This window comes from Chelmon rostratus, chromosome 17 (genome assembly GCF_017976325.1).
Source record: "Chelmon rostratus isolate fCheRos1 chromosome 17, fCheRos1.pri, whole genome shotgun sequence".
Classification (NCBI taxonomy): domain Eukaryota; kingdom Metazoa; phylum Chordata; class Actinopteri; order Chaetodontiformes; family Chaetodontidae; genus Chelmon; species Chelmon rostratus.
Window position 1 is genome coordinate 367,501 of NC_055674.1, and position 20,974 is coordinate 388,474.

A 20,974-nucleotide genomic window follows, 5' to 3' on the forward strand; every position below is an offset into this window, starting at 1 on the left:
CGCCCAGATCTACCGCAAAGTCACCAGTGTAAGGCTCCGCCCACCTGAGTGCGTCTGTGCCCTGCCTTTGTTCAGATGTTTATTGTCTGTTTGTCTCTCAGGGCATCAAACCCAACAGTTTCTCCAAAGTGAAAGTCCCTGAGCTGAAAGAGATCATTGAAGGCTGCATTCGAACCAACAGCAACGACAGGTGATGTGACCAATCACAGCGCGACGTTTACACCTTTTGATTGAAGGTCTCTTTCACACCTGCAATTCAGGTCATTTGATTCAGACAGAAAAATTCACACTGATTTTTTACAAAAGAACAAAGCAATAGCAGAGGTCACACAGACTGACAGGAGCTCACTGATTGGACGGTTTTGGTCACTGACAGCAGATCAGTGTTATTAGACTCACTGTATGTGTGCTGACGTGTATACCTACAGTGTAAACCACCCACTGTATGTAAATAAAGTAATCCATTACACTACACATTCAGTATTTGTTCCAGCACTGCTTGTTTACAGTGAGTTTTACCAGCGCAGACACTGAATGTTCTTACATTTCTATATGTTTCTATTTCTTCACCTGCTTGTAAGCACGTACTAGTTTTACGTAGACCGTAGTCAGTTCTGTTCTCCTTGTTTAACATTGTTCACTGTGTGCAGATTTACGGAGAGTAATAGTTCAGCCTGGAAATGGATTTCAAAATGCAATTAAGCAGGCCAAGCTCTGGTACAAAGATAAAACTGAAGATCACTTCACTAACAACAACCCCCAGAACATGTGGAGAGGCATCAGAACCATGACGGACTACAAGCTGAACACTCAGCTCGCCAGCCACGACCCCACCCTGCCTGACACCTTCAACAGCTTCTTTGCCCGCTTCGACACATCAGGCAGCAGAGAAGCTACACACCTCCCCCGGCTGTAGGAGCAGAACCAGCCCCTCGTCCTGCAGCAGCACCAGGTGACATCGACCCTGAGGAGGATCAACACCTGCAGAGCTGCAGGACCGGATTAGGTGTCAGGCCAGACTTTGAGGACATGCACTGACCAGCTAGCAGGAGTGTTCCTGGACATCTTCAACCTGTCCCTGTAGCTGTCTACGGTTCCTGGGTGCCTCAAGTCCTCCACCAGCATTCCGGTACCGAAGAAGACATCCATCACCTGCCTGAATGACCACCGGCCTGTTGCTCTGACCCCGGTAATCATGAAGTGCTTTGAGCGGATTATTCTCAGGTACATCAGAGACTTCATCCCCTCGGACCTAGTCAGCCTTCAGTTCGCCTACAGAGGGAATCGGTCCACAGAGGATGCTGTCTCCATCACCCTGCACACAGCCCTGACCCCCCTGCAGCAGCCCAACACCTACGTCAGGACGGACAATCGGCTTTATTGGACAAGTTTGTGTGCACATACAAGGAATCTGACTCTGGTTTAAACATTACACTCAATGTACTTGACATAGGAAAAAAAGACATGCCAGGCACACACACAGCGTCACCTGTATGTGCAGACTCTAATCGATCGGATGGGGCCGATGACCGTTCTGTTGCCTCCGAACTTTAGAAATTTAACAGGTGTTGCTGGTGTAGAGGGAGCGATAGCTCTCTCCCTGGGGGGGCTCCAGTGCTGATGGTCCAGCTGCTGGATGTCATTGTCCTCAGCATCACCTGCTGGCACAGTGAACTGGAGAGGGCAGCACATAACAGCTTCAATCAGCTGTTAGTGTTAGCAGCATTAGCTCAGAGTAGGGTGCTAATTTTATTTTATTTTATTGACTGATTTTGCTTTTTAGACTCATTGTATTTGAATTTGATGAATTTTAACCAACAAAAACCTGGTCTCAGTCCTGTCTGCAGTGCTGGCTCGAGTCCTGGTGGACAGCTGATCATCAGATTCTGGTTTCCTTGTGCAGGTTCACAGTTCAGGACCTGCTGGATCATCGGTTCTTCCAGGAGCAGCTGGGAGTCCACGTGGATCTGGCAGAGGATGATGATGGTTCGAAGGCAGCCCTAAAGCTATGGCTCAGGATGGACCACAACAAGAAGCTTCATGGGAAATACAAAGACAACAACGCCATCGAGTTCCTGTTTGAGCTCTACAAAGACGTCCCAGAGGAGGTGGCCCAGGAGATGGTACCTGCACCCGCTGGTGACATCACGCTGATGACATCAGAAGGTGAAGGCTGAAGATGGTCTCACCTGTCTCTCTCTGTCTGTCTGTCTCCCAGGTGGTGCTGGGGTTCCTGTGTGAGGCAGATTATAAGATGGTTGCCAAGGCGATCAGACACAGAGTGACGGCCATAAAGCGTCAGAGGGAGAAACGGCGCCGCCTGCTTAAGGAGGAGTCTGGCCCCACCCCCCAACCACCTGAGCCACCAAGTCAGAAGCCTGCAGTAGCCCCAAGCACCCGTTCTGCTGGGAAGGTGGCCAATCAGGTGTGTTTGAAGCTGTTTCCATGGAAACAGGCAAGGCAGTGACACATGGCGCCTCCTGCTGGCAGCCTTTACTCCTCCATTCACACATTTGCTTGTATTTGGAAGTTTGATTCATTTGGAGAGACTTTACAGTTTACTCTATTGTAAAGTATCATTAAAAGTTTATACACCACTTATTTTGAGATGCTAATAATAAATAATAAATAAATAAATAAATAAATAAGACATTAATAAACATGCTAGAAATTGCTAGAAACCATTTATTCATTATGCATATTCTGCTAAATGATAAATATTTGGTTTGAAATAAAGTGTTACCGTCTATCTGTTTTACTTCATCTTTTTGTAGCTGTGCTGCTGTTTTAAAAAAACTATAAAACTTCTGACGGCAGGAATTCTCTAAAAAAAAAATCCCTGATTTGAACTCACAGTTGGACTCAGCGGCTGTGTCAGCACCCGCCCCTGCCTGGATACAAGCCCCGCCCTCGGTAAGGGTGACATCATCAATGCTGTCATCGAGCAGCATGCCAGTGGATTCTGGGATCAGCAGCGTCTCCAGCAGGACGGAGGGAGACGGAGACGACGACCATGACAAGACCACCAAACACATGTCATACTCCTCCGCTACATGTCAGCACTCTACTTTAACACCTTCTGCTTATATCATATTACTATAATTTAATCTATATATAACTAAGAATTTGGTATATTTATATTTTATTAAATGTAATACTTACATTTATATTAATGACTTTATAAAATATATAATTCACGTCTCTCTCCTCTGGTTGCCGTGACAGCGGACTGTGAGATGGACAGCTCCTCTGGTGTCCAGGAGAAGGTTGAAGCCACATCACCTTCCGTCACAAACCCCATCCCCCTCCTATCTGTCCCCGCCCCTGTTCCCATGGCTCAGGAAACCCCTCGACCCAAGGCCCCTCCTCCCCCTGTGAGCCGGGCTCCATCCAAAGCTCCGCCCCTCCCCGTGCTGCGTTTCCCCAAGGTGAGCAGGGGGCGGGACTAAAGTAGAGGCCCGGTGCGGGGCTGAAGAAGAGCCCGTTTCAGATGTATGTTTACAGGAGTTCATTATCTCGGATGATCCAGAAAAAACCTCCAGAAAATCCATTTAGAAAAAGACTCTTCATGTTTGTTGTTCAGAGTCACAGTGATCCCGTGATCGCTGTCTGTACTCCATGCTGCTAACAGCAGCTGCTCACATTAGCTGCTAACAGGAGCTGCTAACAGGAGCTGCTAATGGCACCTGCTAACATGAACTGCTAATGGCAGCTGCTAACAAGAGCTGCTAATGGCAGCTGCTAACATGAACTGCTGATGGCAGCTGCTAACATTAACTGCTAACAGCTAAATCAGCAGACTGTTAATGGACACACTTTGAGTCAATGAGAACAAAAAAAGCTCATGACTGACAGTACTCCGTACTGTACTGTATTCAGTAACAGATTAGAAGTACTTCTGCTACTTTACAGACTAAACATACAAAACATAGGATGAACGTGTAAAACACAACAATGCACCATGTTTTGTACGTTCATCTTATGTTTTGTATTTAAACATATTAAACGTCCCAACAGTATATAAAATAGTTCAAATCAGCTGCACCTCGACCAACTACAGCAGAAAAATGTGGATTACACATGATAATACAATCATACTATATACTGTGTATATGTATCATAAAACACTCACAGGATCTTTTCTCAGTATGGAGAGTACTTTTACTTTTGAAGCTTTAAGCACATTTTGCCATGTACTTGTACTGAGGAAATATTTTCAGTACATGACTTGTAGTGGAGTGCAGCATTTTCACAGTGTGCTATTAGTACTTTTACTTTAGTGAAGGATCTTACTACTTTTTCTAGCCCTGCTCAGTTTGTTTGCCCTTTGTTCGTCTCCTGCCGTTACTGTGTCTACAGCTGTGACCTTTCAACATTCAGCATCATTTTAACTGAAAGATTTCTCGTCTATAAGTGTGCGATCGATAGTTATTAATGAACCGTGTCATAATGTGACAGAACAGGGCGCTAAAGATGTCGCTTTCTGAAGCTCACAGGTGAGTTTGAGGCTGAAGGTGGAGCAGGTTGTTTGGTATTCTGTCCATGTGTGAACAGCTGGAGGGTTGGTAGAGGTGGAGCTCTGTCTCCCTCTAGAGGAGATAAAGCAGTACTACAGAGGGTGGACCAATCAGCTCTGTGAGACTTTTCACTGACCTACTGGAGGTGGGTTTCCCATTGAATCATGGGAAAACAAACAGGTCAGCATCAGGAGGCATTCTGAATCGGTTCAGTCTGACTCTTTCTGTTTGTGTCGTCTCCAGAGCATCGCTGTGTCCAACAATGAACGACCGTCGTCTGGATCGGTCTGCGGCTTCTCCTCACCTGTCGACAGGTAACACACACAAATGCATGTTTATTTCTGTACTGGTCTGACTAGGTCCTCACAAACACCAAGTCCTCACAAACACCAAGTCCTCACAAACACCAAGTCCTCGCAAAGACAGTAGACAGACTTGTTCTATAAACCACAGGAATCAGTGCTGTGTTTGCTTTTGTGTCTTCATATTTAAATACTTTTCTGTGTTTTGTCTCTTCATTTCCTGGGTTTCTCCATGTGTAGCTATGCCTCTGATGTGACCTCAGGTTTGAGTGACGGCAATGATTGCCAGTCAGACAAGGGCAACCAGGAAGTGACCAAACGAGCAGCTACGAAGCAGTTCAGGAGGAGAGCGAGGGCTCGTCTGAAAATCACAGGGGTGAAAACCTGAGTCACAGTAATCATCAGTGATATGTGATGTGTGGGTAAGATACACTGCATGTGACAGTGTGTGTGTGTGTGTGTGTGTGTGTGTGTGTGTGTGTGTGTGTGTTCAGGTGTCGGACATGGTGGACCGCGTGGTGGAGTGCCAGCTGCAGACTCACAACAGCAAGATGGTGACGTTTAAGTTTGACCTGGACGGAGACAATCCAGAGGACATCGCCTCAGTGATGGTGAGCACCAGCAGCCAATCACAGCGCAGTATTGGTTAAGTCCATGTGTTCAAGTTGAGACTGAGGTTTGCTTCATTCATAAGGTTCATGTTTGTGGTTCACTCCCGGATCTCTCGCCGTGAATGAAGTTTGATTTTTAAGCACAGCATTGTGACCATCTGAATGATGGCGTCTGTTACATATATTTTTTGTTGTTATTCTTTTATTTTGTTAAATTTTTGAACAGAATAGTAAAAATACACACGTTTTTTTAAGAGAGCTCATTCTTTTCAGTACTTCTCTCACACGTTTGATATGTTAGAGTGTTTTTTAGGGAGTTTACGGCCACCTGTCTGCAGGTAATGACTGTATGGGTGATAGTAGTGAAGGATAATCATGTGCAGCTGATTCATCCATTCTGCTTCGTCAGCATTTACGTGTTGTAATTTCTCTAATGTGTGTGTGTGTGTGTGTGTGTGTGTGTGTGTGTGTGTTCAGATCCACAGAGACTTCATCCTGCCATCAGAGAGAGAGGGATTCATCCTCCGCATGTATGACATCATTGAGAGGGCGGAGACTATGATGCATCAACAGCCTGCCAACACCGACAGGTTGTCTCACCTGGCCGCCTCCACACTGCCCGAGCCCACGGTGTGTGTGTGTGTGTGTGTGTGTGTGTGTGTGTGTGTGTGTGTGCGCACGCATATGTGTGCGTGTATCTGTGTGTGTGTGTTTCTGCGTCTGTTTGCGTGTGTGTGTGCGTGCGTGTATCTGTCTGTGTGTGTGTTGTGAGGTCTGGTTGTTGTCCTCAGCACTGATGTAACTGAAGCGTCCGTCTGTTTTTTTGTCTCCAGTCGAACCTTTCAGCTCCAGGCTTCTCCAGAAATCTGTCCTCGTCTTCACTTCCTGGTAAGACAAGGCGGAAGAAACGTGGAGGAACGTTTAGAAACACAAGACGGTTTTAAATCGGTTCCGAAGGTGTAAAAGTAAAAACGTTTGGTGGCAGATCTGGATCACACAGCTCATGATCCAGTGAGCTGTGTGCTCATGGGTCAGTGTCAGCCGGTGTGTAGATGTAGCATTAGCGGCTAACCCCTTACTGTCAGCAGATCTGATGGCTCTGAGTGACTTCACAATGTGACTGTCGTATTTAAGCTTCTGAATTTTCAGAGTTTGTGTCTCATCTTGGTTTCATGACTTGATGTAACTGAATCTCAGATTGTTGCATCTGTTTTCTGATTAATTTCTTAATCATTTACACCTCAGAGGGCCTGACTCAGTGATCGGTTGATGTGTCCTCCCATCAGACATTGCAGATGCTGAGCCCTCCCCCTCGAAGGGTGTAGACTTCTACATCGACTCTGAGGCCACACCCTCCGTCAGACCGCTGAGGTCACAGTCCTTCCACACCTCATCAGGTACACGAACACTTACTTACTTCTTCATTCAAGTACAGCAGATGCACGTTGTAGTCATTTTCAGTGAGTTCATGTTCAGTTGCAGTTTGGTTGGGAAGAACCCGTCCAACATGTACTTCAGTCCTCTTTTTTTGACTGTACGTCAACTGCGGGGTCCCTCAGGGAGGTGTCCTGGGGCCCCTGTTGTTTCAATTTAAAGTAAAAGTTAAACATTTATATCAGTTTGATCTGTGTGTATCTGCTGCACAGCTAGATCAGGACATATTTAGCCTATCTTAGCACAAGGATTAAAATAAAAGGGAAACAGCTAGCCAATCACTACATGTCTTCATTTTGATTCTGTCATCATACAACAGACAGAAATTAACACAAATACAGAGATAAAACACAATTATCACAAAAAGACGACGATCAGTGACTTCAGCTGAAGAATAATGAAGCATAAACAAAGCGGACTTCTTTCTTTACATCAACCTAGGCTAGCAGTTTCCCTCGGCTTATAGTCTTTGTGCTAAGCTAGGCTAAACATGTGCATTTAAAAACTTTACGTTACGGTGAAATGTTTGATACTGTACTGATTATTGGTGTTTATTGATGATGCCAGACGACGTATGAATTTATTTCCTATATTCAGACAGATACCTGTTGTCTTACCCTCCTCTCTCTCCAGCTTCCTCCCATCAGCCCCCACCCTACCCCCTCCATTACCCCCACCCAGACTCCACCCCTGCCCCTCCCTCTCATCTCCCCTCTCCTCCTCACCTCCCGTCCCCCCCCTACTCACCCTACACCGCCCCCTTCCCTACCCAGAGCTCCTCTCCTGGCCTACCCAAGGCCCACAGTAACCCCTCCCACCTCAACCCATCCTCCTCTTCAGGTCCTTCCCCTCCTCATTGGCCCCCACCTGACCAGCCTCTCTTCTCTCTGGCCAACGTTCTCTCTCTGGCCATGAGTGTGGCCCAGTCTTTCATGCCTCCACCTGGCACCCACAATCAGGGCTTCCACCCCCACCCCCAGCCCCTGTCTCCCCCATTTCCCTCCCCCCAGGCCTCCCTCTCTCCCCCCATGTCTTCATCCCAGGCCTCTAAGATCCATCCTCCAAGCCATGCCTCCCCCTCTGCTCCCTTCTCCTCCCAGCTGTCTTACAGCCCTCCCACCCCTCAAACAGTCTCCGCCTCCAACAGCCAGCAGGGGGCGCTGCCTGGCCAGACTCCAAGCACTCAGGTAGGTGCAGAGCATTGAGGACAGGTGAGCCTCTCCTAAACCATGGCATGGGCAGTATCTGTGTACTAGTGATCCACTAAGGAGCTCATCATGAACTTTACCTGCACCAGCAACCAGTTAAGGGACAGTTTTCCAGGAACCTGGTTTCTGTAGTGTGGATGTGGATTAGACAGACCTGGATTCTGTACTGTGGACATGGATTAGACAGACCTGGTTTATGTACTGTGGACATAGATTAGACAGACCTGGTTTCTGTAATGTGGACGTGGATTAGACAGACCTGGTGCCGTGCTGTGGGTTTTGGACCCACCTTGATGGAGGAGGAGCTGGAGTGGTTCAGTTCATTCATTCATTCATTGGTTCATTTCAGTCTCACAGTCCTGTTCAGTGGAGGGTCCCCTCAGCTCCGCCCCCCCATGGTGAGTCCCTGATGACATCACAGTGACATTACACCAGACTGAACAGACTCACTGACCATTTATCTGGTTCACAGGTTCAGAGACTGTCTCTCCTCCCAGTGCTCCCAGTGCTCCCAGTGCTCCCAGCCCCAGAGTAGAGCTCTCTGACTCCTCCACCTCCCCACCTGCAGTCTCGACTCCCCACAGCAGAGTAAGACACAAACAGGAGACATGTTTGAAACTTTCATTGGAATCAGTTTGTTTGTTTGTTTAATTGCTGCTATTTTTTCATCGTGTTTCACCTGATGACGATGTTCTTCCTCTTGTCCAGGTGTCCTCTCCGTCACCCAGACTATCACCCATACAGGAGGGTAAGACACACCTGTCTGTCAGTCGCAGTCCAGGTCAGTTAGTCCAGATGTCTTTTTTCCAGAGGTCCCGATCTGAGGAGAATCACTGTACTGTCAGCCCCACATATTGAACCCTCCACCAGACCTGTGAGGTCAGCTTCCTGTCCAAATAAGGTTGTTCTTCGCCCACCCCCCAACATGTCAAGACTCTGTTCGGTACTGGATTCTAAACATGAGGATCTGTGTTAACCCAGAGTCACAGAGGACACACAGCACGTGTCTGGTGAATCTCTTGGCCTCGGAACAAGCTCGGCTGCACCGTCCAGACAGTTTGTTTTATTACATTTTAGGCCTAAAGAAGGAAAATTCCCCCACAAGCTTTCTGCAACCATCGGAATCAGAGTGTCATTATTCACTGTGGGAAAAGAAAAAGGACACAAAAAAGACATAAAATAAACAATATCTGCACTGAAATTTTCAGTGTGCAGGTATTTATTTATGTTGGCGGTGACAGTGAGTGATGGATGACTTCCCCACAGCGCCACCATCAGGACAAAATGCCTAATTTAAATTAAGGTCCTGGACCTGTTCCAGCTTCTCAGAGGAGGCAGCCTTTAGATTTAAATGAACGCCATCGTCTTTCCTGTAGCGCCACCTGCAGGACGAGACTCTGACCTTCTTCTTCTGTTTCTCTTTCAGCAAAGAAAACTTCAGTCTTCACCGTTGGCCGTTTCCAGGTGACGCCCTCGACAGACGTTCCTGCTGTACGTCATCAGGAGCCACGCCCCCTGAACCAGGCCACACCCACTGCCCACTCGCCGCCTCCCTCCAGGCTGGACCAATCAGAGAGCTCAAAGAGCAGCACGGAGGAGCAGAGTGAATCAGAGACCAGCAACAGCACAATGACGGTCTCCCCACCTGGACATCATCTAGGTTACCATAACAACCCTAAAGGACAGGAGGAAGAGGAGAGACAGATGAGGGAAGAGGAGGAGGAAGAGGAGAGGAAGAGGAGGGCGGGTCGGAGGCTGAGTGTCAGTCTGTGGGAGGGGTCGGCCGGTAGCCCTGGCATGAGCAGCAGCAGCTTCGGCCAATCATGGAACCGCTCTGCCCCCTACGTCAGCTCTGACGAATCAGAGAGCGAGAATGAGGAGATGTGGGAAGAGCTGCAGGAGCTCCGTGAAAGGTAATTGGTGGATTGTTGTGATGCTGCTGATGTGTTCTGAGTTCTGTCACCGTGTTGAAAACTGTCTTACTGCTGGATTTCTGCTGCGAACGTGAACCTGAACCATCCGAGCCTGATGGGCTCCGTTCTGCCTTCATCATCAGTTCACATGAAGTCAACTTCTTGTACGACTGACAATAACTGTAGTGAAACTGGCCTGAAACTACTTCAAAACAGTAAAACAGATCTGAAATCAGTCCACTCAGACCTGGTCCAGTAGCTTCTGGTGGCTGATGATTGTTAACGTTTAGCAAACTTTAACTGACCATCTGACTTTCTGACTACAGTTTAGTGCATATAGACAATACAATGTGATACACATGGACTGAAGTAAATGCACAGTTCAGTGTCTGTAATTATCACATGCAGCCACAATGGCAGAAGTTCCACAGTGTGTCTTTGAATGTTGACTAATTTAGAATATTTGAAGCCGTCCACTGATCGGGGATTTCGCATCTTAACTGTGGAGTCAAGAGACAAACAGTTGATTTGTACTGACGTATTTTAGGAGCACAATCAAAACTAATTTGTCCATTATAAGTAATATATCATCTGCATATATAGAGATATTTTCATTAACAGTGAGCGATTGAGGTCTCTTACACAAGAAGCTGAAGGTTCAATAATGAAGAACAGTCTGAGGATGATGAGAAGACTTCACCTTTTTTACATGGAACTCTGTGACCTTGTTTTGACTCGACTCATATAAACTACATAAAACTGTAGCAGCAGAGTCAGAATATGTTGGATTCAGCAAAACATTCACGCCATTTCTGTTGATGCTGCCTGTAACACCAAATTTCCCCAGTTCGGGATTAATAAAGTTCATCTCATCTTAAAGAAGCACTGAATGAAGGTCATGAGGAGTCCTGTTATATAACGTCTCTGCGGGAGCTTCGTCAACTCTTAGGACATAACATAGACGATGTCATCAGGGTTATCTCTCAAGCTGAGCCAATTAGTCATTCAATTGATCAACTGGGAATCAATCTGGAAATATACTGAAATGAGAAGCTTGGGGCATTTTTCATCTTAAAAAGATCATTAGCTGCAGCTCTAATCACCACAGATTTGTTACAGAAACAAACTGGAGGTGAGCAGTTGGAAAGATGTGGTTGCTCACCAGGCAGAGGAAGTCTCACAAAAGACTTTATTAAGTTGCATTATGGGAAATGTTGGAGCCAGTGTTACAGCCAGAACACTATATTACTGTATGTTAGCTGTACGATAGCAAGCAACGGCAGGCACTGAGGATGTGTGTGTGTTTTTTGTTTGTCTTTCTTAACATTTCTGTCCCCTCCCAGACACCTGGCAGAGGTGCAGGACCTGCAGGCCAATCAGAAGCGAGAGATCGAGGAGCTGTACCTGAGGATGGGGAAAGTACCGCCTCCTGGTATTGTCTCTCCCGCCGCCATGCTGAACAACCGGCAACGGCGCCTCTCCAAGACAGGAAACTACCCTCCCTCTCGCAAAAACAGCCTGCAGAGACTGGACGTGCTGCCCCCTGCAGGTGGGAGGACACACTGCAGCCGGCACACCACACTTTCAGCAGTGACGTTGGATGGGAAACCACTCGTTCTCCGGTGGAGAGTCTGGCTCATAGAACTCCCTTCGACTGTCACTGCTGAACGCCTCTAATAATAAAGTTTACAGTAATGATGTGAAAGGTGCCCGTGGTTGTGTGTTTGTTCAGGAATCATGAGGAAGAACTCGGTCAGCGGCAGCAGCAGTGGATCTCAGGACAGAGCAGGGAAAGGCGTGACCTTTGCCCCCGGACACAGCTGCATGGTGAGCTCATAATGCCACCGTAACTAAGACACTCGTCTGACACCTGCTTTTTTTATGAAGGATCATTTAACTTTGACTTTTTACCTTTTACTTTCATTTTCAGTTAAATACAAGTTTCATATACAAAAACTATACAACAAAAACTATTTTCTTAAATGCTCTCCGTGTTTAAATGCTAAATGGTCTGTATTTACATAGTGCTTATACAACACGAGCGAGCAGTCACCCGTTCACAAAGTGCCGCCTGCTCATCATGACCAGTAACCTTAACACTTACACACAGGGGTTCCATATCGTCCCCAGCGGGGAAGGGATCGAACCACCGACCTTTTGATAAGTGGACAACAAGCTGTGTGCATGCAGCTGTGGTTTTTCCATCCCTCATCTACAACCATTTCTCCTTTGGAGGGCTGTGGGGGGCTGGATCCCTCAGTCTGTTAACATGAGATCATGATCCAGGACCTGTTAGCTTTAGCCTCAGTCTGTTAGCATGAGATCAAGTCAAAGTCAAAGTCAAAGTCAGCTTTATTGTCAATTCTTCAGTATGTACAGGACAAACAGAGAATCGAAATTGCGTTACTCTTCAACCTTTTGTGACAGGACATATATTAAAAAAGAGATAATGATCATTATCATGACCCAGGACCTGTTAGCTTTAGCCTCAGTCTGCTAGCATGAGATCATGACCCAGGACCTGTTAGCTTTAGCCTCAGTCTGTTGTGACCTGGGATCTGTTAGCTTTAGCCTCAGTCGGTTAGCATGAGATCATGACCTGGGACCTGTTAGCTTTAGCCGCAGTCTGTTAGCATGAGATCATCACCTGGGACCTGTTAGCTTTAGACTCAGTCTGTTGTGACCTGGGATCTGTTAGCTTTAGCCTCAGTCGGTTAGCATGAGATCATGACCCAGGACCTGTTAGCTTTAGCCACAGTCTGTTAGCATGAGATCATGACCTGGGACCTGTTAGCTTTAGCCACATTCTGTTAGCATGAGATCATGACCCAGGACCTGTTAGCTTTAGCCGCAGTCTGTTAGCATGAGATCATGACCCAGGACCTGTTAGCTTTAGCCTCAGTCTGTTGTGACCGGGGATCTGTTAGCTTTAGCCTCAGTCGGTTAGCATGAGATCATGACCTGGGACCTGCTAGCTTTAGCCTCAGTCTGTTGTGACCTGGGATCTGTTAGCTTTAGCCTCAGTCGGTTAGCATGAGATCATGACCCAGGACCTGTTAGCTTTAGCCGCAGTCTGCATGATATCATGTATGTAGCCATCAAGTGACTATTTCAGACCCAGCTGGAGATGGGGCAGCATTAGCTTAATAACTAGTTGGCTGATAAAATGTGTCATCTGATCTGAGATTAACCTTTGACCTCTCCCTTCCAGTGAGTGAGGAGCTGCTGACTAACTGAAGACTAGAAGATGATTATTGATGATGAAGAGGAAAAGAGAGGAAGACGAGTCGTCAGTGAAGACACACGTCACTTTATTATAGAACCTGCAGAAACATGAAAGTCTTTGTTTTATTCATCTTGATTGAAGATTATATTCTGTTTGTGAAATTGTTTGATTCCAGATTTTCGTTTTGTTCTCATCTGTTTGTTTTCAGTTGAGACTCAAACGTTTTAATGACATTTTAGGAAATATGGAGCCTTAATGAGCCTCATGTCAGGACAGCCATCTTTTTTCTCATGAGGTTCTGCAGGTTTCACAGATTTAACAGTCTGAGTGAGCTCATAAATGATCCTTTTACACTTCCAAGACCTCTTAAAGATGAAGGAGACAAATCAGTCTGAAATCGAATCCAGGAACCTGAGTCCGGACACCTTTTCCACCTGCAGAAGGCGGCGAGTTCTCTGAAGCCACTGACCAGCTGTCTGTTTGATCAGCTTCTGGTTATCTGTCAATCAGAACCACATCAGGAACTTTACAGAACCTGTTTGTCAGAATCTGGTCTTCCATGAGGCTCCGAGTCTTGTACTGCAGTTTCTCCATATCAGCTGTACAGTCTGTATGTTAAAGATCTGCTCACAGTGTGTACGGACTGAAGGGTTTCGAATCAGTGTCTGTATTTACACAGAATTTAAAGAACAATGGTACATTTTGGAGCTGTTGTGTGATGAGCAGACAGACGTTCGGTCGAACGAGCGCCGCCTCGTCTGTCTTTCAAAGAACGTTTGACTTGTTGCCTTGAAAGAGTTTGTGTGTAATAAAAGTCAAAAAGCCGAATGATTCAAACAAAGCAGCAGCGCCATTTCTCCTGAAAGAAAAGTAATTTAGCTCCGTGATGATAAACAGAAGATTAAAAAGTTTCACACTCATCATTACGGCAGTTATACTTTGTACTTTTCATTTAAATTCTGCATTTTCAAATAAACGTAAGTCAGCTAATGAGCCGTTAAAGATTAGCTTGCTGTATTTGTAAAATAAACATGTGGTTACATCTCATCCTGAGCAGGAAGCAGGACTTTCTATAGCCTGGAGCGAGCACTGATGTGAGCTGCAGACCTTAGACCAGGCTGGTTAGTTGGTCTGGAGGGTTTCGGACCTCTCTCTCTCTGTCACTACACTGACCCCTGCAGGAAGGTCTGTGCTTTTCAGGTGTGGTGTGTCTGCAGTGTTGAAGAAAAATACACCGCAAGCTGTGATGAAGGCTTCATCGAGGCCTCTCCGTCCACAGTGATCCGCATTTCATCATCCGTCAGCCGTACGGTTGGGTCCGATGTAGCAGCGTCCCTCGACATGACAGAAAAAAATGTTTTAGAGTTAATCACAGGGTGAAAAATACATAAGCAATTATAAAAAATGAGAAGCCTGGTAAGGACTGAATCAGTATATGATGACCCACTGAAGACATTTTTTAACAGACGTTCAGATCATTTGTTAAAATTTCTACAAATTAATCAACAAAACTTTTAACAAGAGATTAATGCTGATAGGAGACAGTTAACTCGTGATTCCAAGTATTTGGGGGCAGTCGTGGAGAAGCGGCTTGTGACCGGAGGGTCGCCAGTTCGATTCCCCCCACCGGACTGGCAGAGAAACTTGGGTGTGGTGGAGTATTCACTCCCCCCCCTCCATTAGCCGGCTGATGCGCCCTTGAGCAAGGCACTTAACCCCCCAATATGCTCCCCGGGCGCCTGATGCGGCAGCCCACTGCTCCTGTGTGTCTCACTGCATGTGCATGTGTGTGTTTCAGTAAATCAGCGATGGGTGAAATGCAGAGACTAATTTCCCAGTTTGGGATTACTAGAGTGAATAAAATAAAAAAATTAAATTAAATTAAAAAATCGTTCTCAGTTTTATTTAGTGAGGTGGACCTGTCAGTGCTGAAGGACAGTCCAGCCTCCTCTCCCTCAGTGATGCAGTGGTCCATCTGTCCTCTGAAGGCAGATCTATTGTCAGGTTCAGCAGCAAGGTGAGTGTAGCTACCTGGTAAACCTTCAGTAGAAGTGGCAGGTTAACGGTCTGCGCTCACTGTACGAAAAGGTGCTGAAAAACCTCCACTGAGCTGCATCAACGAGTTAAAGTTCACAGTTTTAAAGAAGCAGCTCAGAAATCAGAAACTGGTTCTGACTAATTCTAAGACTCATGCAGCTGCCACACAGAGTGAAATTCTACTTCATGATACCAAACCGATATCTCGACTCATTTAGAAGGAACTCATTAGAACTGTTGTTAGTATTCACAGATTGGTGTTTGAAAGGCAGTTTGTCAGTATGGCAGCAAACAGCCACAGTGGTTTATGAACCACTAGATGTCACAATTGTCATGGTTGTAAGCTTGAGCTTCACATTCAGTATTTAGAGTGCAGTAATAAGAGTGGGAACATATCTGCCCCTCCCTCTGACCGAGGACAACAAACTGCTGACACGTTCATAATGTTCCTGCTGCCCTGGTGCATGCTGGGAGATGTTCCAGTGCACCGACCCTCCCAGGACACCGATGAAGTTTGATAATGGAGCAGATAACACGAGTCTGTGCAGGAGGTTCCTCTGCAGCTGCAGCCTTACAACAAGTCACATGACTTACAGAAAGTGAGCTACAAGACTCCGTCCAGAGAAGAAGAAACTCTGCCGCAGAGCTCACTTTCCTGTCAGACTTCACTCCACCAGAACCTTCAGCAACAGGTAAGAAACTGATGTTACTTTTCTATCTTTGCCTCTGAAGATCTTTATATAAGAAGCTTCATCTGATCCACAAGTCCTCCGATTGTCCTCACAAGATGCAGAAGAATAAACAGCTTCTTTATATTTATATATTATCGAGGACTGTGAGCATTGTGACTCTGCTCTTTGAGTTTGAAAATCTTTCCTCTGCTTAAACAACCACAGAGAAAGTTTTTTTTAAACTTTGGTTTTTATTAGATTTTGTACATCCAAATACAAGCGTAAAAAACAGAAACCAACAACACGGCAGTATAGTTATAGTAATTATAAAACAATAATAATAATAAAACAGCTTATGGGTCCTTTCATTCATTCTTTCATAAATACAAACAATCAAGTCTGTCAAATTATCATTCAGTCAGTGGTATCATCTTCCTCCTCGTACCAAAACCATTTCTCCCATTTCTTTTCAAATTGTTCCTCCTACATTTTCAAAATGTGTGATAACTTTTTCATGCCATAAATCTTGCAGGTTTGATTGTGGCTCATTTGTGGACCAGTCTCAGTGTGATTTTAAGTGTTTACTTTAGCCTCTAAATCTCCAATGCTAATATCAGGAGCCCCGATAGACTCGTTCAGGATTCAGCTGAGGGAAGCGGCTCCTCTGTAGCCTCTCAGCTCCGGTCCTGCGAGGTTCTTCTTCCCGGACTGCGGTACTTCAAACGGGCCGTTGTTTGGATCCCTCCAGTTCTTTATGATTCTAGCATCCTTGGTCCTGCTCCTCCCAGTGTAAAGGTCCTGATTGTAGACGCATAGCTTAGCAAAGCAGGACTGCTTTAAACTCAAGGTCCACTTGTTGAAGTCAAGTGTATTTCATGGTCTTTATCAGCAATTGGACTTCGCTCAGTTGTCATGGAGATGGATTGGTTGCATCAACTAATCAAAGTGTCCTCTAATCTGACTTTCTTCTTTCAGACTTGACTTCTGTTTTCTGCTCTCTGTTTGGAGGATCAGGAGGACCCAGAGACCGCCTTCATGTCGACCGCTGACCTGCTGCTGGAGCTGATTTTCTCCTGGATCGAGCAGAGGGAGCTCTGTGCAGAGCAGCTGAGGAAACTGGCCCAGGAGCTGGAGTCGCTCAGGGAGAAATGCAACGGTGGGCAATGTGTTGGCAGCACAGTGTCGGTGATTGGTGCCGCATGTCTGATCGGGGCCGGCTTGACCACATTGTTGACCGCCGGAGCAGCTGGTCCAGCTCTAGGTGCGGTAGGAGCAGCATATACAGGTATAGGTCTCACCGTATCTGTGGCTGCCCAAATCATTGAGCACTTCGTATCCAGTGACACCATGAAAGAGGCGCAGAAGATTGAAAAAAAGAGCAACGAAATTGAAGAAAAAATTCAGAAACTGTTCCAGCAGCTGAAGGCGGAGAGGGAGGAGGTGAGTTCCTTCCCAGACCCAGATGAAGTGGACCGACACATCATGACTGAGGTTCTGAGAGCCGTGGCCAGACGAAGTGGACTGAAGCAGAAGACTGTTGACCGGATACTCATCCGCGCTCATGAGGACACCTTTGTTTTGGATGTAGGACCCAGAATCAGGCTCGGGCAGACTGTTGAAGTGATAGCTGTACTTGTTGTTTTAACATTTTTCACATTCAAACTTAGTGGGAAAAAATACAAACTTGTATTCACTAAAGCAGCTGAACAACTCATCAAAACAATGACTTCAACTGGATTTAAAACAGCCCTGAAAGGAGGTGCCATGGTAAGCTTCAGAACTGTTTGATGGTGAAGCTTTAGCACCGATGGTCACATAACTCCATATCACAATGTGGTTATTTATGATTGATAATTATTGATTTGATGTTTCTATGATTTTGATAAATGTGAATGTGTATTCCTTGATCCATATTCATCATCAGGTTGCGGGAGGAGCTGTTGGTCTGGCGTTTGCACTTCCTGAGGCAATTGACAACTGGAAAGAGCTGATCAAGAACAATCACGTGACTGAAGCGAGCCAATCACTGAGAGATACAGCTGACGCTCTTCTAAAGATCAGCCGGACACTGAGGGAACAGCTGAACAACATGAAGTATGATGTCGTTTTGTGATTCTCCACCCAGAAGCTCTCCTGTAGATCTGAAAGCAGGATTCATGTCAGTTACAGTGGATTCAGACACCAACAGGTTTTCATGGCAGAAACTCTATCAAAGCACCCAAAGAAACCAAAGAAACAAGTCAAAACCACTTCTGCAGTTTAATCCACTTTACTGTCCCTCAGTTTGTCTCGAACACTCAGATTTTACAGATAAATCCATGACATCCTCTTAACACCCAAAAACTGTAGCAATGACGTACAACCAGTCCTCAACATGACTTCGCTATGTACAAACAATCACTTAGAGACAGCAAAGCTAACGGCACGCTAACAGGATGAGGGCTTCGTTAGTCGAGTTTTTACTTTCCAACATTTACGTAAATCTCATTTCAGGCTTTTTTTGAATGATGCTAACTGTACATTCACTTGTTTTATTCACAGGAAGATGTTTGACGAGATGGCTAAACGTGAACGAGAACATGAGGAAAAACTTTCCAGAGAGAAAGAAAAAAAGGAAGAAGAAAAGAGGAGAAACCAGAAGAAAGCATTTATTTTTTTATTTATTTTTTTATTTTTTTATTTTTTTAGAGTCTGCATTCGCAGTGAAGACACCGACCAAACACCTCCCACAGCAATAAGGATGGGGTTGCTCAATGTTCGGTCGATGAATAACAAACCATCCAGGATCAGAGAGCTCATATCGCAAAACAACCTGGACGTCTTTGCCACAACAGAGACGTGGTTAAATGACGACACCGGAGACGCAGTCCTCAGTGAGGCTTCACCAGAAAACTTCAGATTTTATCACGAGACGAGGGGCAGTAGAGGGGGAGGGGTAGCGCTTCAGTTCTCGCAGCAGCTGCGGGGTGAACAAATTCATTTTGACGTCACAGTAACATTTGAATATGTTGCCGCAGCTCTGCAACACGATGAGTGGGACGAACCTGTCCTGATCATCAATGTGTATCGTCCACCGGGGGACAAATTGAACCAATTACGTGCATTTCTGGATGAGTTTCAAAGGCTCTTGAATGAAGTTTTTAAAAAGTACAACAGCATCATTGTGACTGGTGATTTCAATATCTGGGTTGATCGTATGAAGATGTCCTCTGTGGAGTTTGATTTTTTTGTGTTGATCAATAACCTCGATCAGCATGTACAGGAGCCAACACACAGCAGAGGTCACACTCTGGATCTGGTCCTCACCAGAAATGTTCAAATCTCTGGTCTCACAGTCAGGAATGATGGGATATCAGATCATTACACTGTATATTTCAATGCAAGGCCAGTGTCAAAAGACACGAAGGAGAAAACTGAAGAAGAAATCGATCAAGACGAGCAGATAAAACGATTGAAACGCAGAGAAGAATGAACAACAGCGTGGAGGATTCAGGAGGATCTGTTGGCACAAATGTTTTCATAGAATATAATCAGCTCATACCTTAGAATGAGTCTTTGTATCCGCAGACGGAGCAGCTCCACCTCCAGCATGATGCACCGCCACGTTTCTACAGGAGCCCAGAACAGACCATAAACACTGAGTGTACAGAAAGACTTTCACATTTTACAGGAGTTTCAGGTCCACTGCAGGCTCTCCTACACAAGGGAGGGTGAGGTGAGGCTGTTCAGTTGGTTGCAATCTGCAGTCCCACCATTAGATGCTCCCCCATCCTGCAGAGTGGACCTTCAACATACTGAACTGTCTTATATTACTGTGTCACGAAAAAACAAATCACACAGCTTATTGTGGCTCTGTGTACTTCCTGAATTAAACAACTTTTACATTTTTACAGAGCGGAAGTGCACTTCATATTAATATAGAGCAACTAAATGAAATGTTTTTCAATATTATTGTAAACATTACTGTAAAAACCAGAGTGTGTCGCAGGATTGACCTTAGTTCAGTCCAACAAAAAACGGGCGGTGCCAGTCAGAGTCACGTCTGACAAAAAAATAATTAGAAATCAAAAACAAGTTTTCTCAACTTGTACAAAACACAATAACAAGTACGATATTTTCAGAAATGAAAAAAGAAACAGTCCACAACTTTTCCAATTTTCCCCAAATATATTAAATCATTTGACAATTATTATTATATATATATATTATTTTTCACATTTTTAATTTTTTTTATTGTTACTTATTTGCCTATTTGCACAATTATATTGTTCTTATTTGCACCTTCCATACTACTTCCATCAGCCCCCCGTTCTAAAGAGCTTCTGTAACAGGGAATTTCTGCATTGTGAGATTAACAAAGCGTTAACCATCAATCTGTCACCACACAGACTGACAGACATGTTGTTCTGAGCAATGAATAAGAGCTTCAGGTAGGCAGGATTTGTATTCCGCAGGGTTGGCTGGAAGACGGTGACTGGAGTGTGGATGAAGTGGGTGTGGATGGAAGGAATGAACTCATGACCAGCGGGGAAAGATGTAATTTAGACGACTGGGTCGTCACGTTTAATGTAATACACAAATACTATAATAAAGAATCATGAAAGTCGTGTAAAAAAGATCCTGTGGTCCACATTTTTTTTACTTTCAGTAATGTCTGCAAAGCATTTTTCGAAAGTGTTATATGTACGCACAACAGGGGCCCAATGATGGAGCCTTGGGGAACATCACAGGTCAGAGGAGCGACGGAGGCATTTCCCATGACTGCAGAGAAAGGATGACTTTGGTTTTTTACAACCTGGACTTCATTTGTAGCATTAAATACGACCATTTAGACACCCAGACAACTTTGGTGGCATTTAGAGTCGTTTTAAAGAAATTAGCCCCAGAAGAGCGGCACTTATATCCGTATAATGCGAGTAATTGGGGCACCCGTGCGTAGCCTCTATATAACGCATAATCTGCAGAAACTCGTTCATATTCCAATATTTTGTTCTGATATGCTGGTGCTATTCCCCTCTGAGCCCGTGGTGGCACGTTATCAACATCCAGTGTCTC

At 45.4% G+C, this 20,974-nt stretch overlaps 2 protein-coding genes across 4 annotated transcripts in view; both read left to right on the forward strand.

Annotated features, from left to right (window-relative positions):
• LOC121621091 (serine/threonine-protein kinase WNK4-like) overlaps positions 1–14,881 on the forward strand; it is a 21,389-nt gene extending 6,508 nt beyond the window's left edge. Inside the window, exons 4-23 of the mRNA XM_041957406.1 lie at positions 1–28; positions 102–190; positions 1,904–2,123; positions 2,219–2,425; positions 2,857–3,055; positions 3,226–3,428; positions 4,761–4,831; positions 5,060–5,195; positions 5,314–5,430; positions 5,908–6,060; positions 6,264–6,318; positions 6,717–6,827; positions 7,498–8,051; positions 8,422–8,470; positions 8,545–8,660; positions 8,781–8,820; positions 9,499–9,985; positions 11,329–11,534; positions 11,718–11,812; positions 13,197–14,881. The exon at positions 1–28 is cut by the window's left edge and continues 130 nt beyond it. Of these exons, the coding sequence (XP_041813340.1) occupies positions 1–28; positions 102–190; positions 1,904–2,123; positions 2,219–2,425; positions 2,857–3,055; positions 3,226–3,428; positions 4,761–4,831; positions 5,060–5,195; positions 5,314–5,430; positions 5,908–6,060; positions 6,264–6,318; positions 6,717–6,827; positions 7,498–8,051; positions 8,422–8,470; positions 8,545–8,660; positions 8,781–8,820; positions 9,499–9,985; positions 11,329–11,534; positions 11,718–11,812; positions 13,197–13,199 (3,139 nt within the window). The 3' untranslated portion in view covers positions 13,200–14,881. The remainder of the gene's footprint in view (positions 29–101; positions 191–1,903; positions 2,124–2,218; positions 2,426–2,856; positions 3,056–3,225; positions 3,429–4,760; positions 4,832–5,059; positions 5,196–5,313; positions 5,431–5,907; positions 6,061–6,263; positions 6,319–6,716; positions 6,828–7,497; positions 8,052–8,421; positions 8,471–8,544; positions 8,661–8,780; positions 8,821–9,498; positions 9,986–11,328; positions 11,535–11,717; positions 11,813–13,196) is intronic.
• An 841-nt stretch (positions 14,882–15,722) lies between these two features.
• Positions 15,723–19,993, forward strand: LOC121621343. Of its 3 annotated transcripts, none has more exons than XM_041957773.1 (4): positions 15,723–15,940; positions 16,895–17,686; positions 17,844–18,013; positions 18,461–19,993. In XM_041957773.1, exons 2-4 carry the CDS (start codon positions 16,955–16,957, stop codon positions 19,389–19,391), a joined length of 1,833 nt encoding a protein of 610 aa, XP_041813707.1. In that variant the 5' UTR covers positions 15,723–15,940; positions 16,895–16,954; the 3' UTR covers positions 19,392–19,993. The 3 variants fall into 3 exon arrangements, with proteins under 3 accessions (XP_041813707.1, XP_041813708.1, XP_041813709.1); XM_041957774.1 differs by having other exon boundaries at positions 16,928–17,686; XM_041957775.1 differs by having other exon boundaries at positions 16,934–17,686.
• Positions 19,994–20,974: the final 981 nt, after the last annotated feature.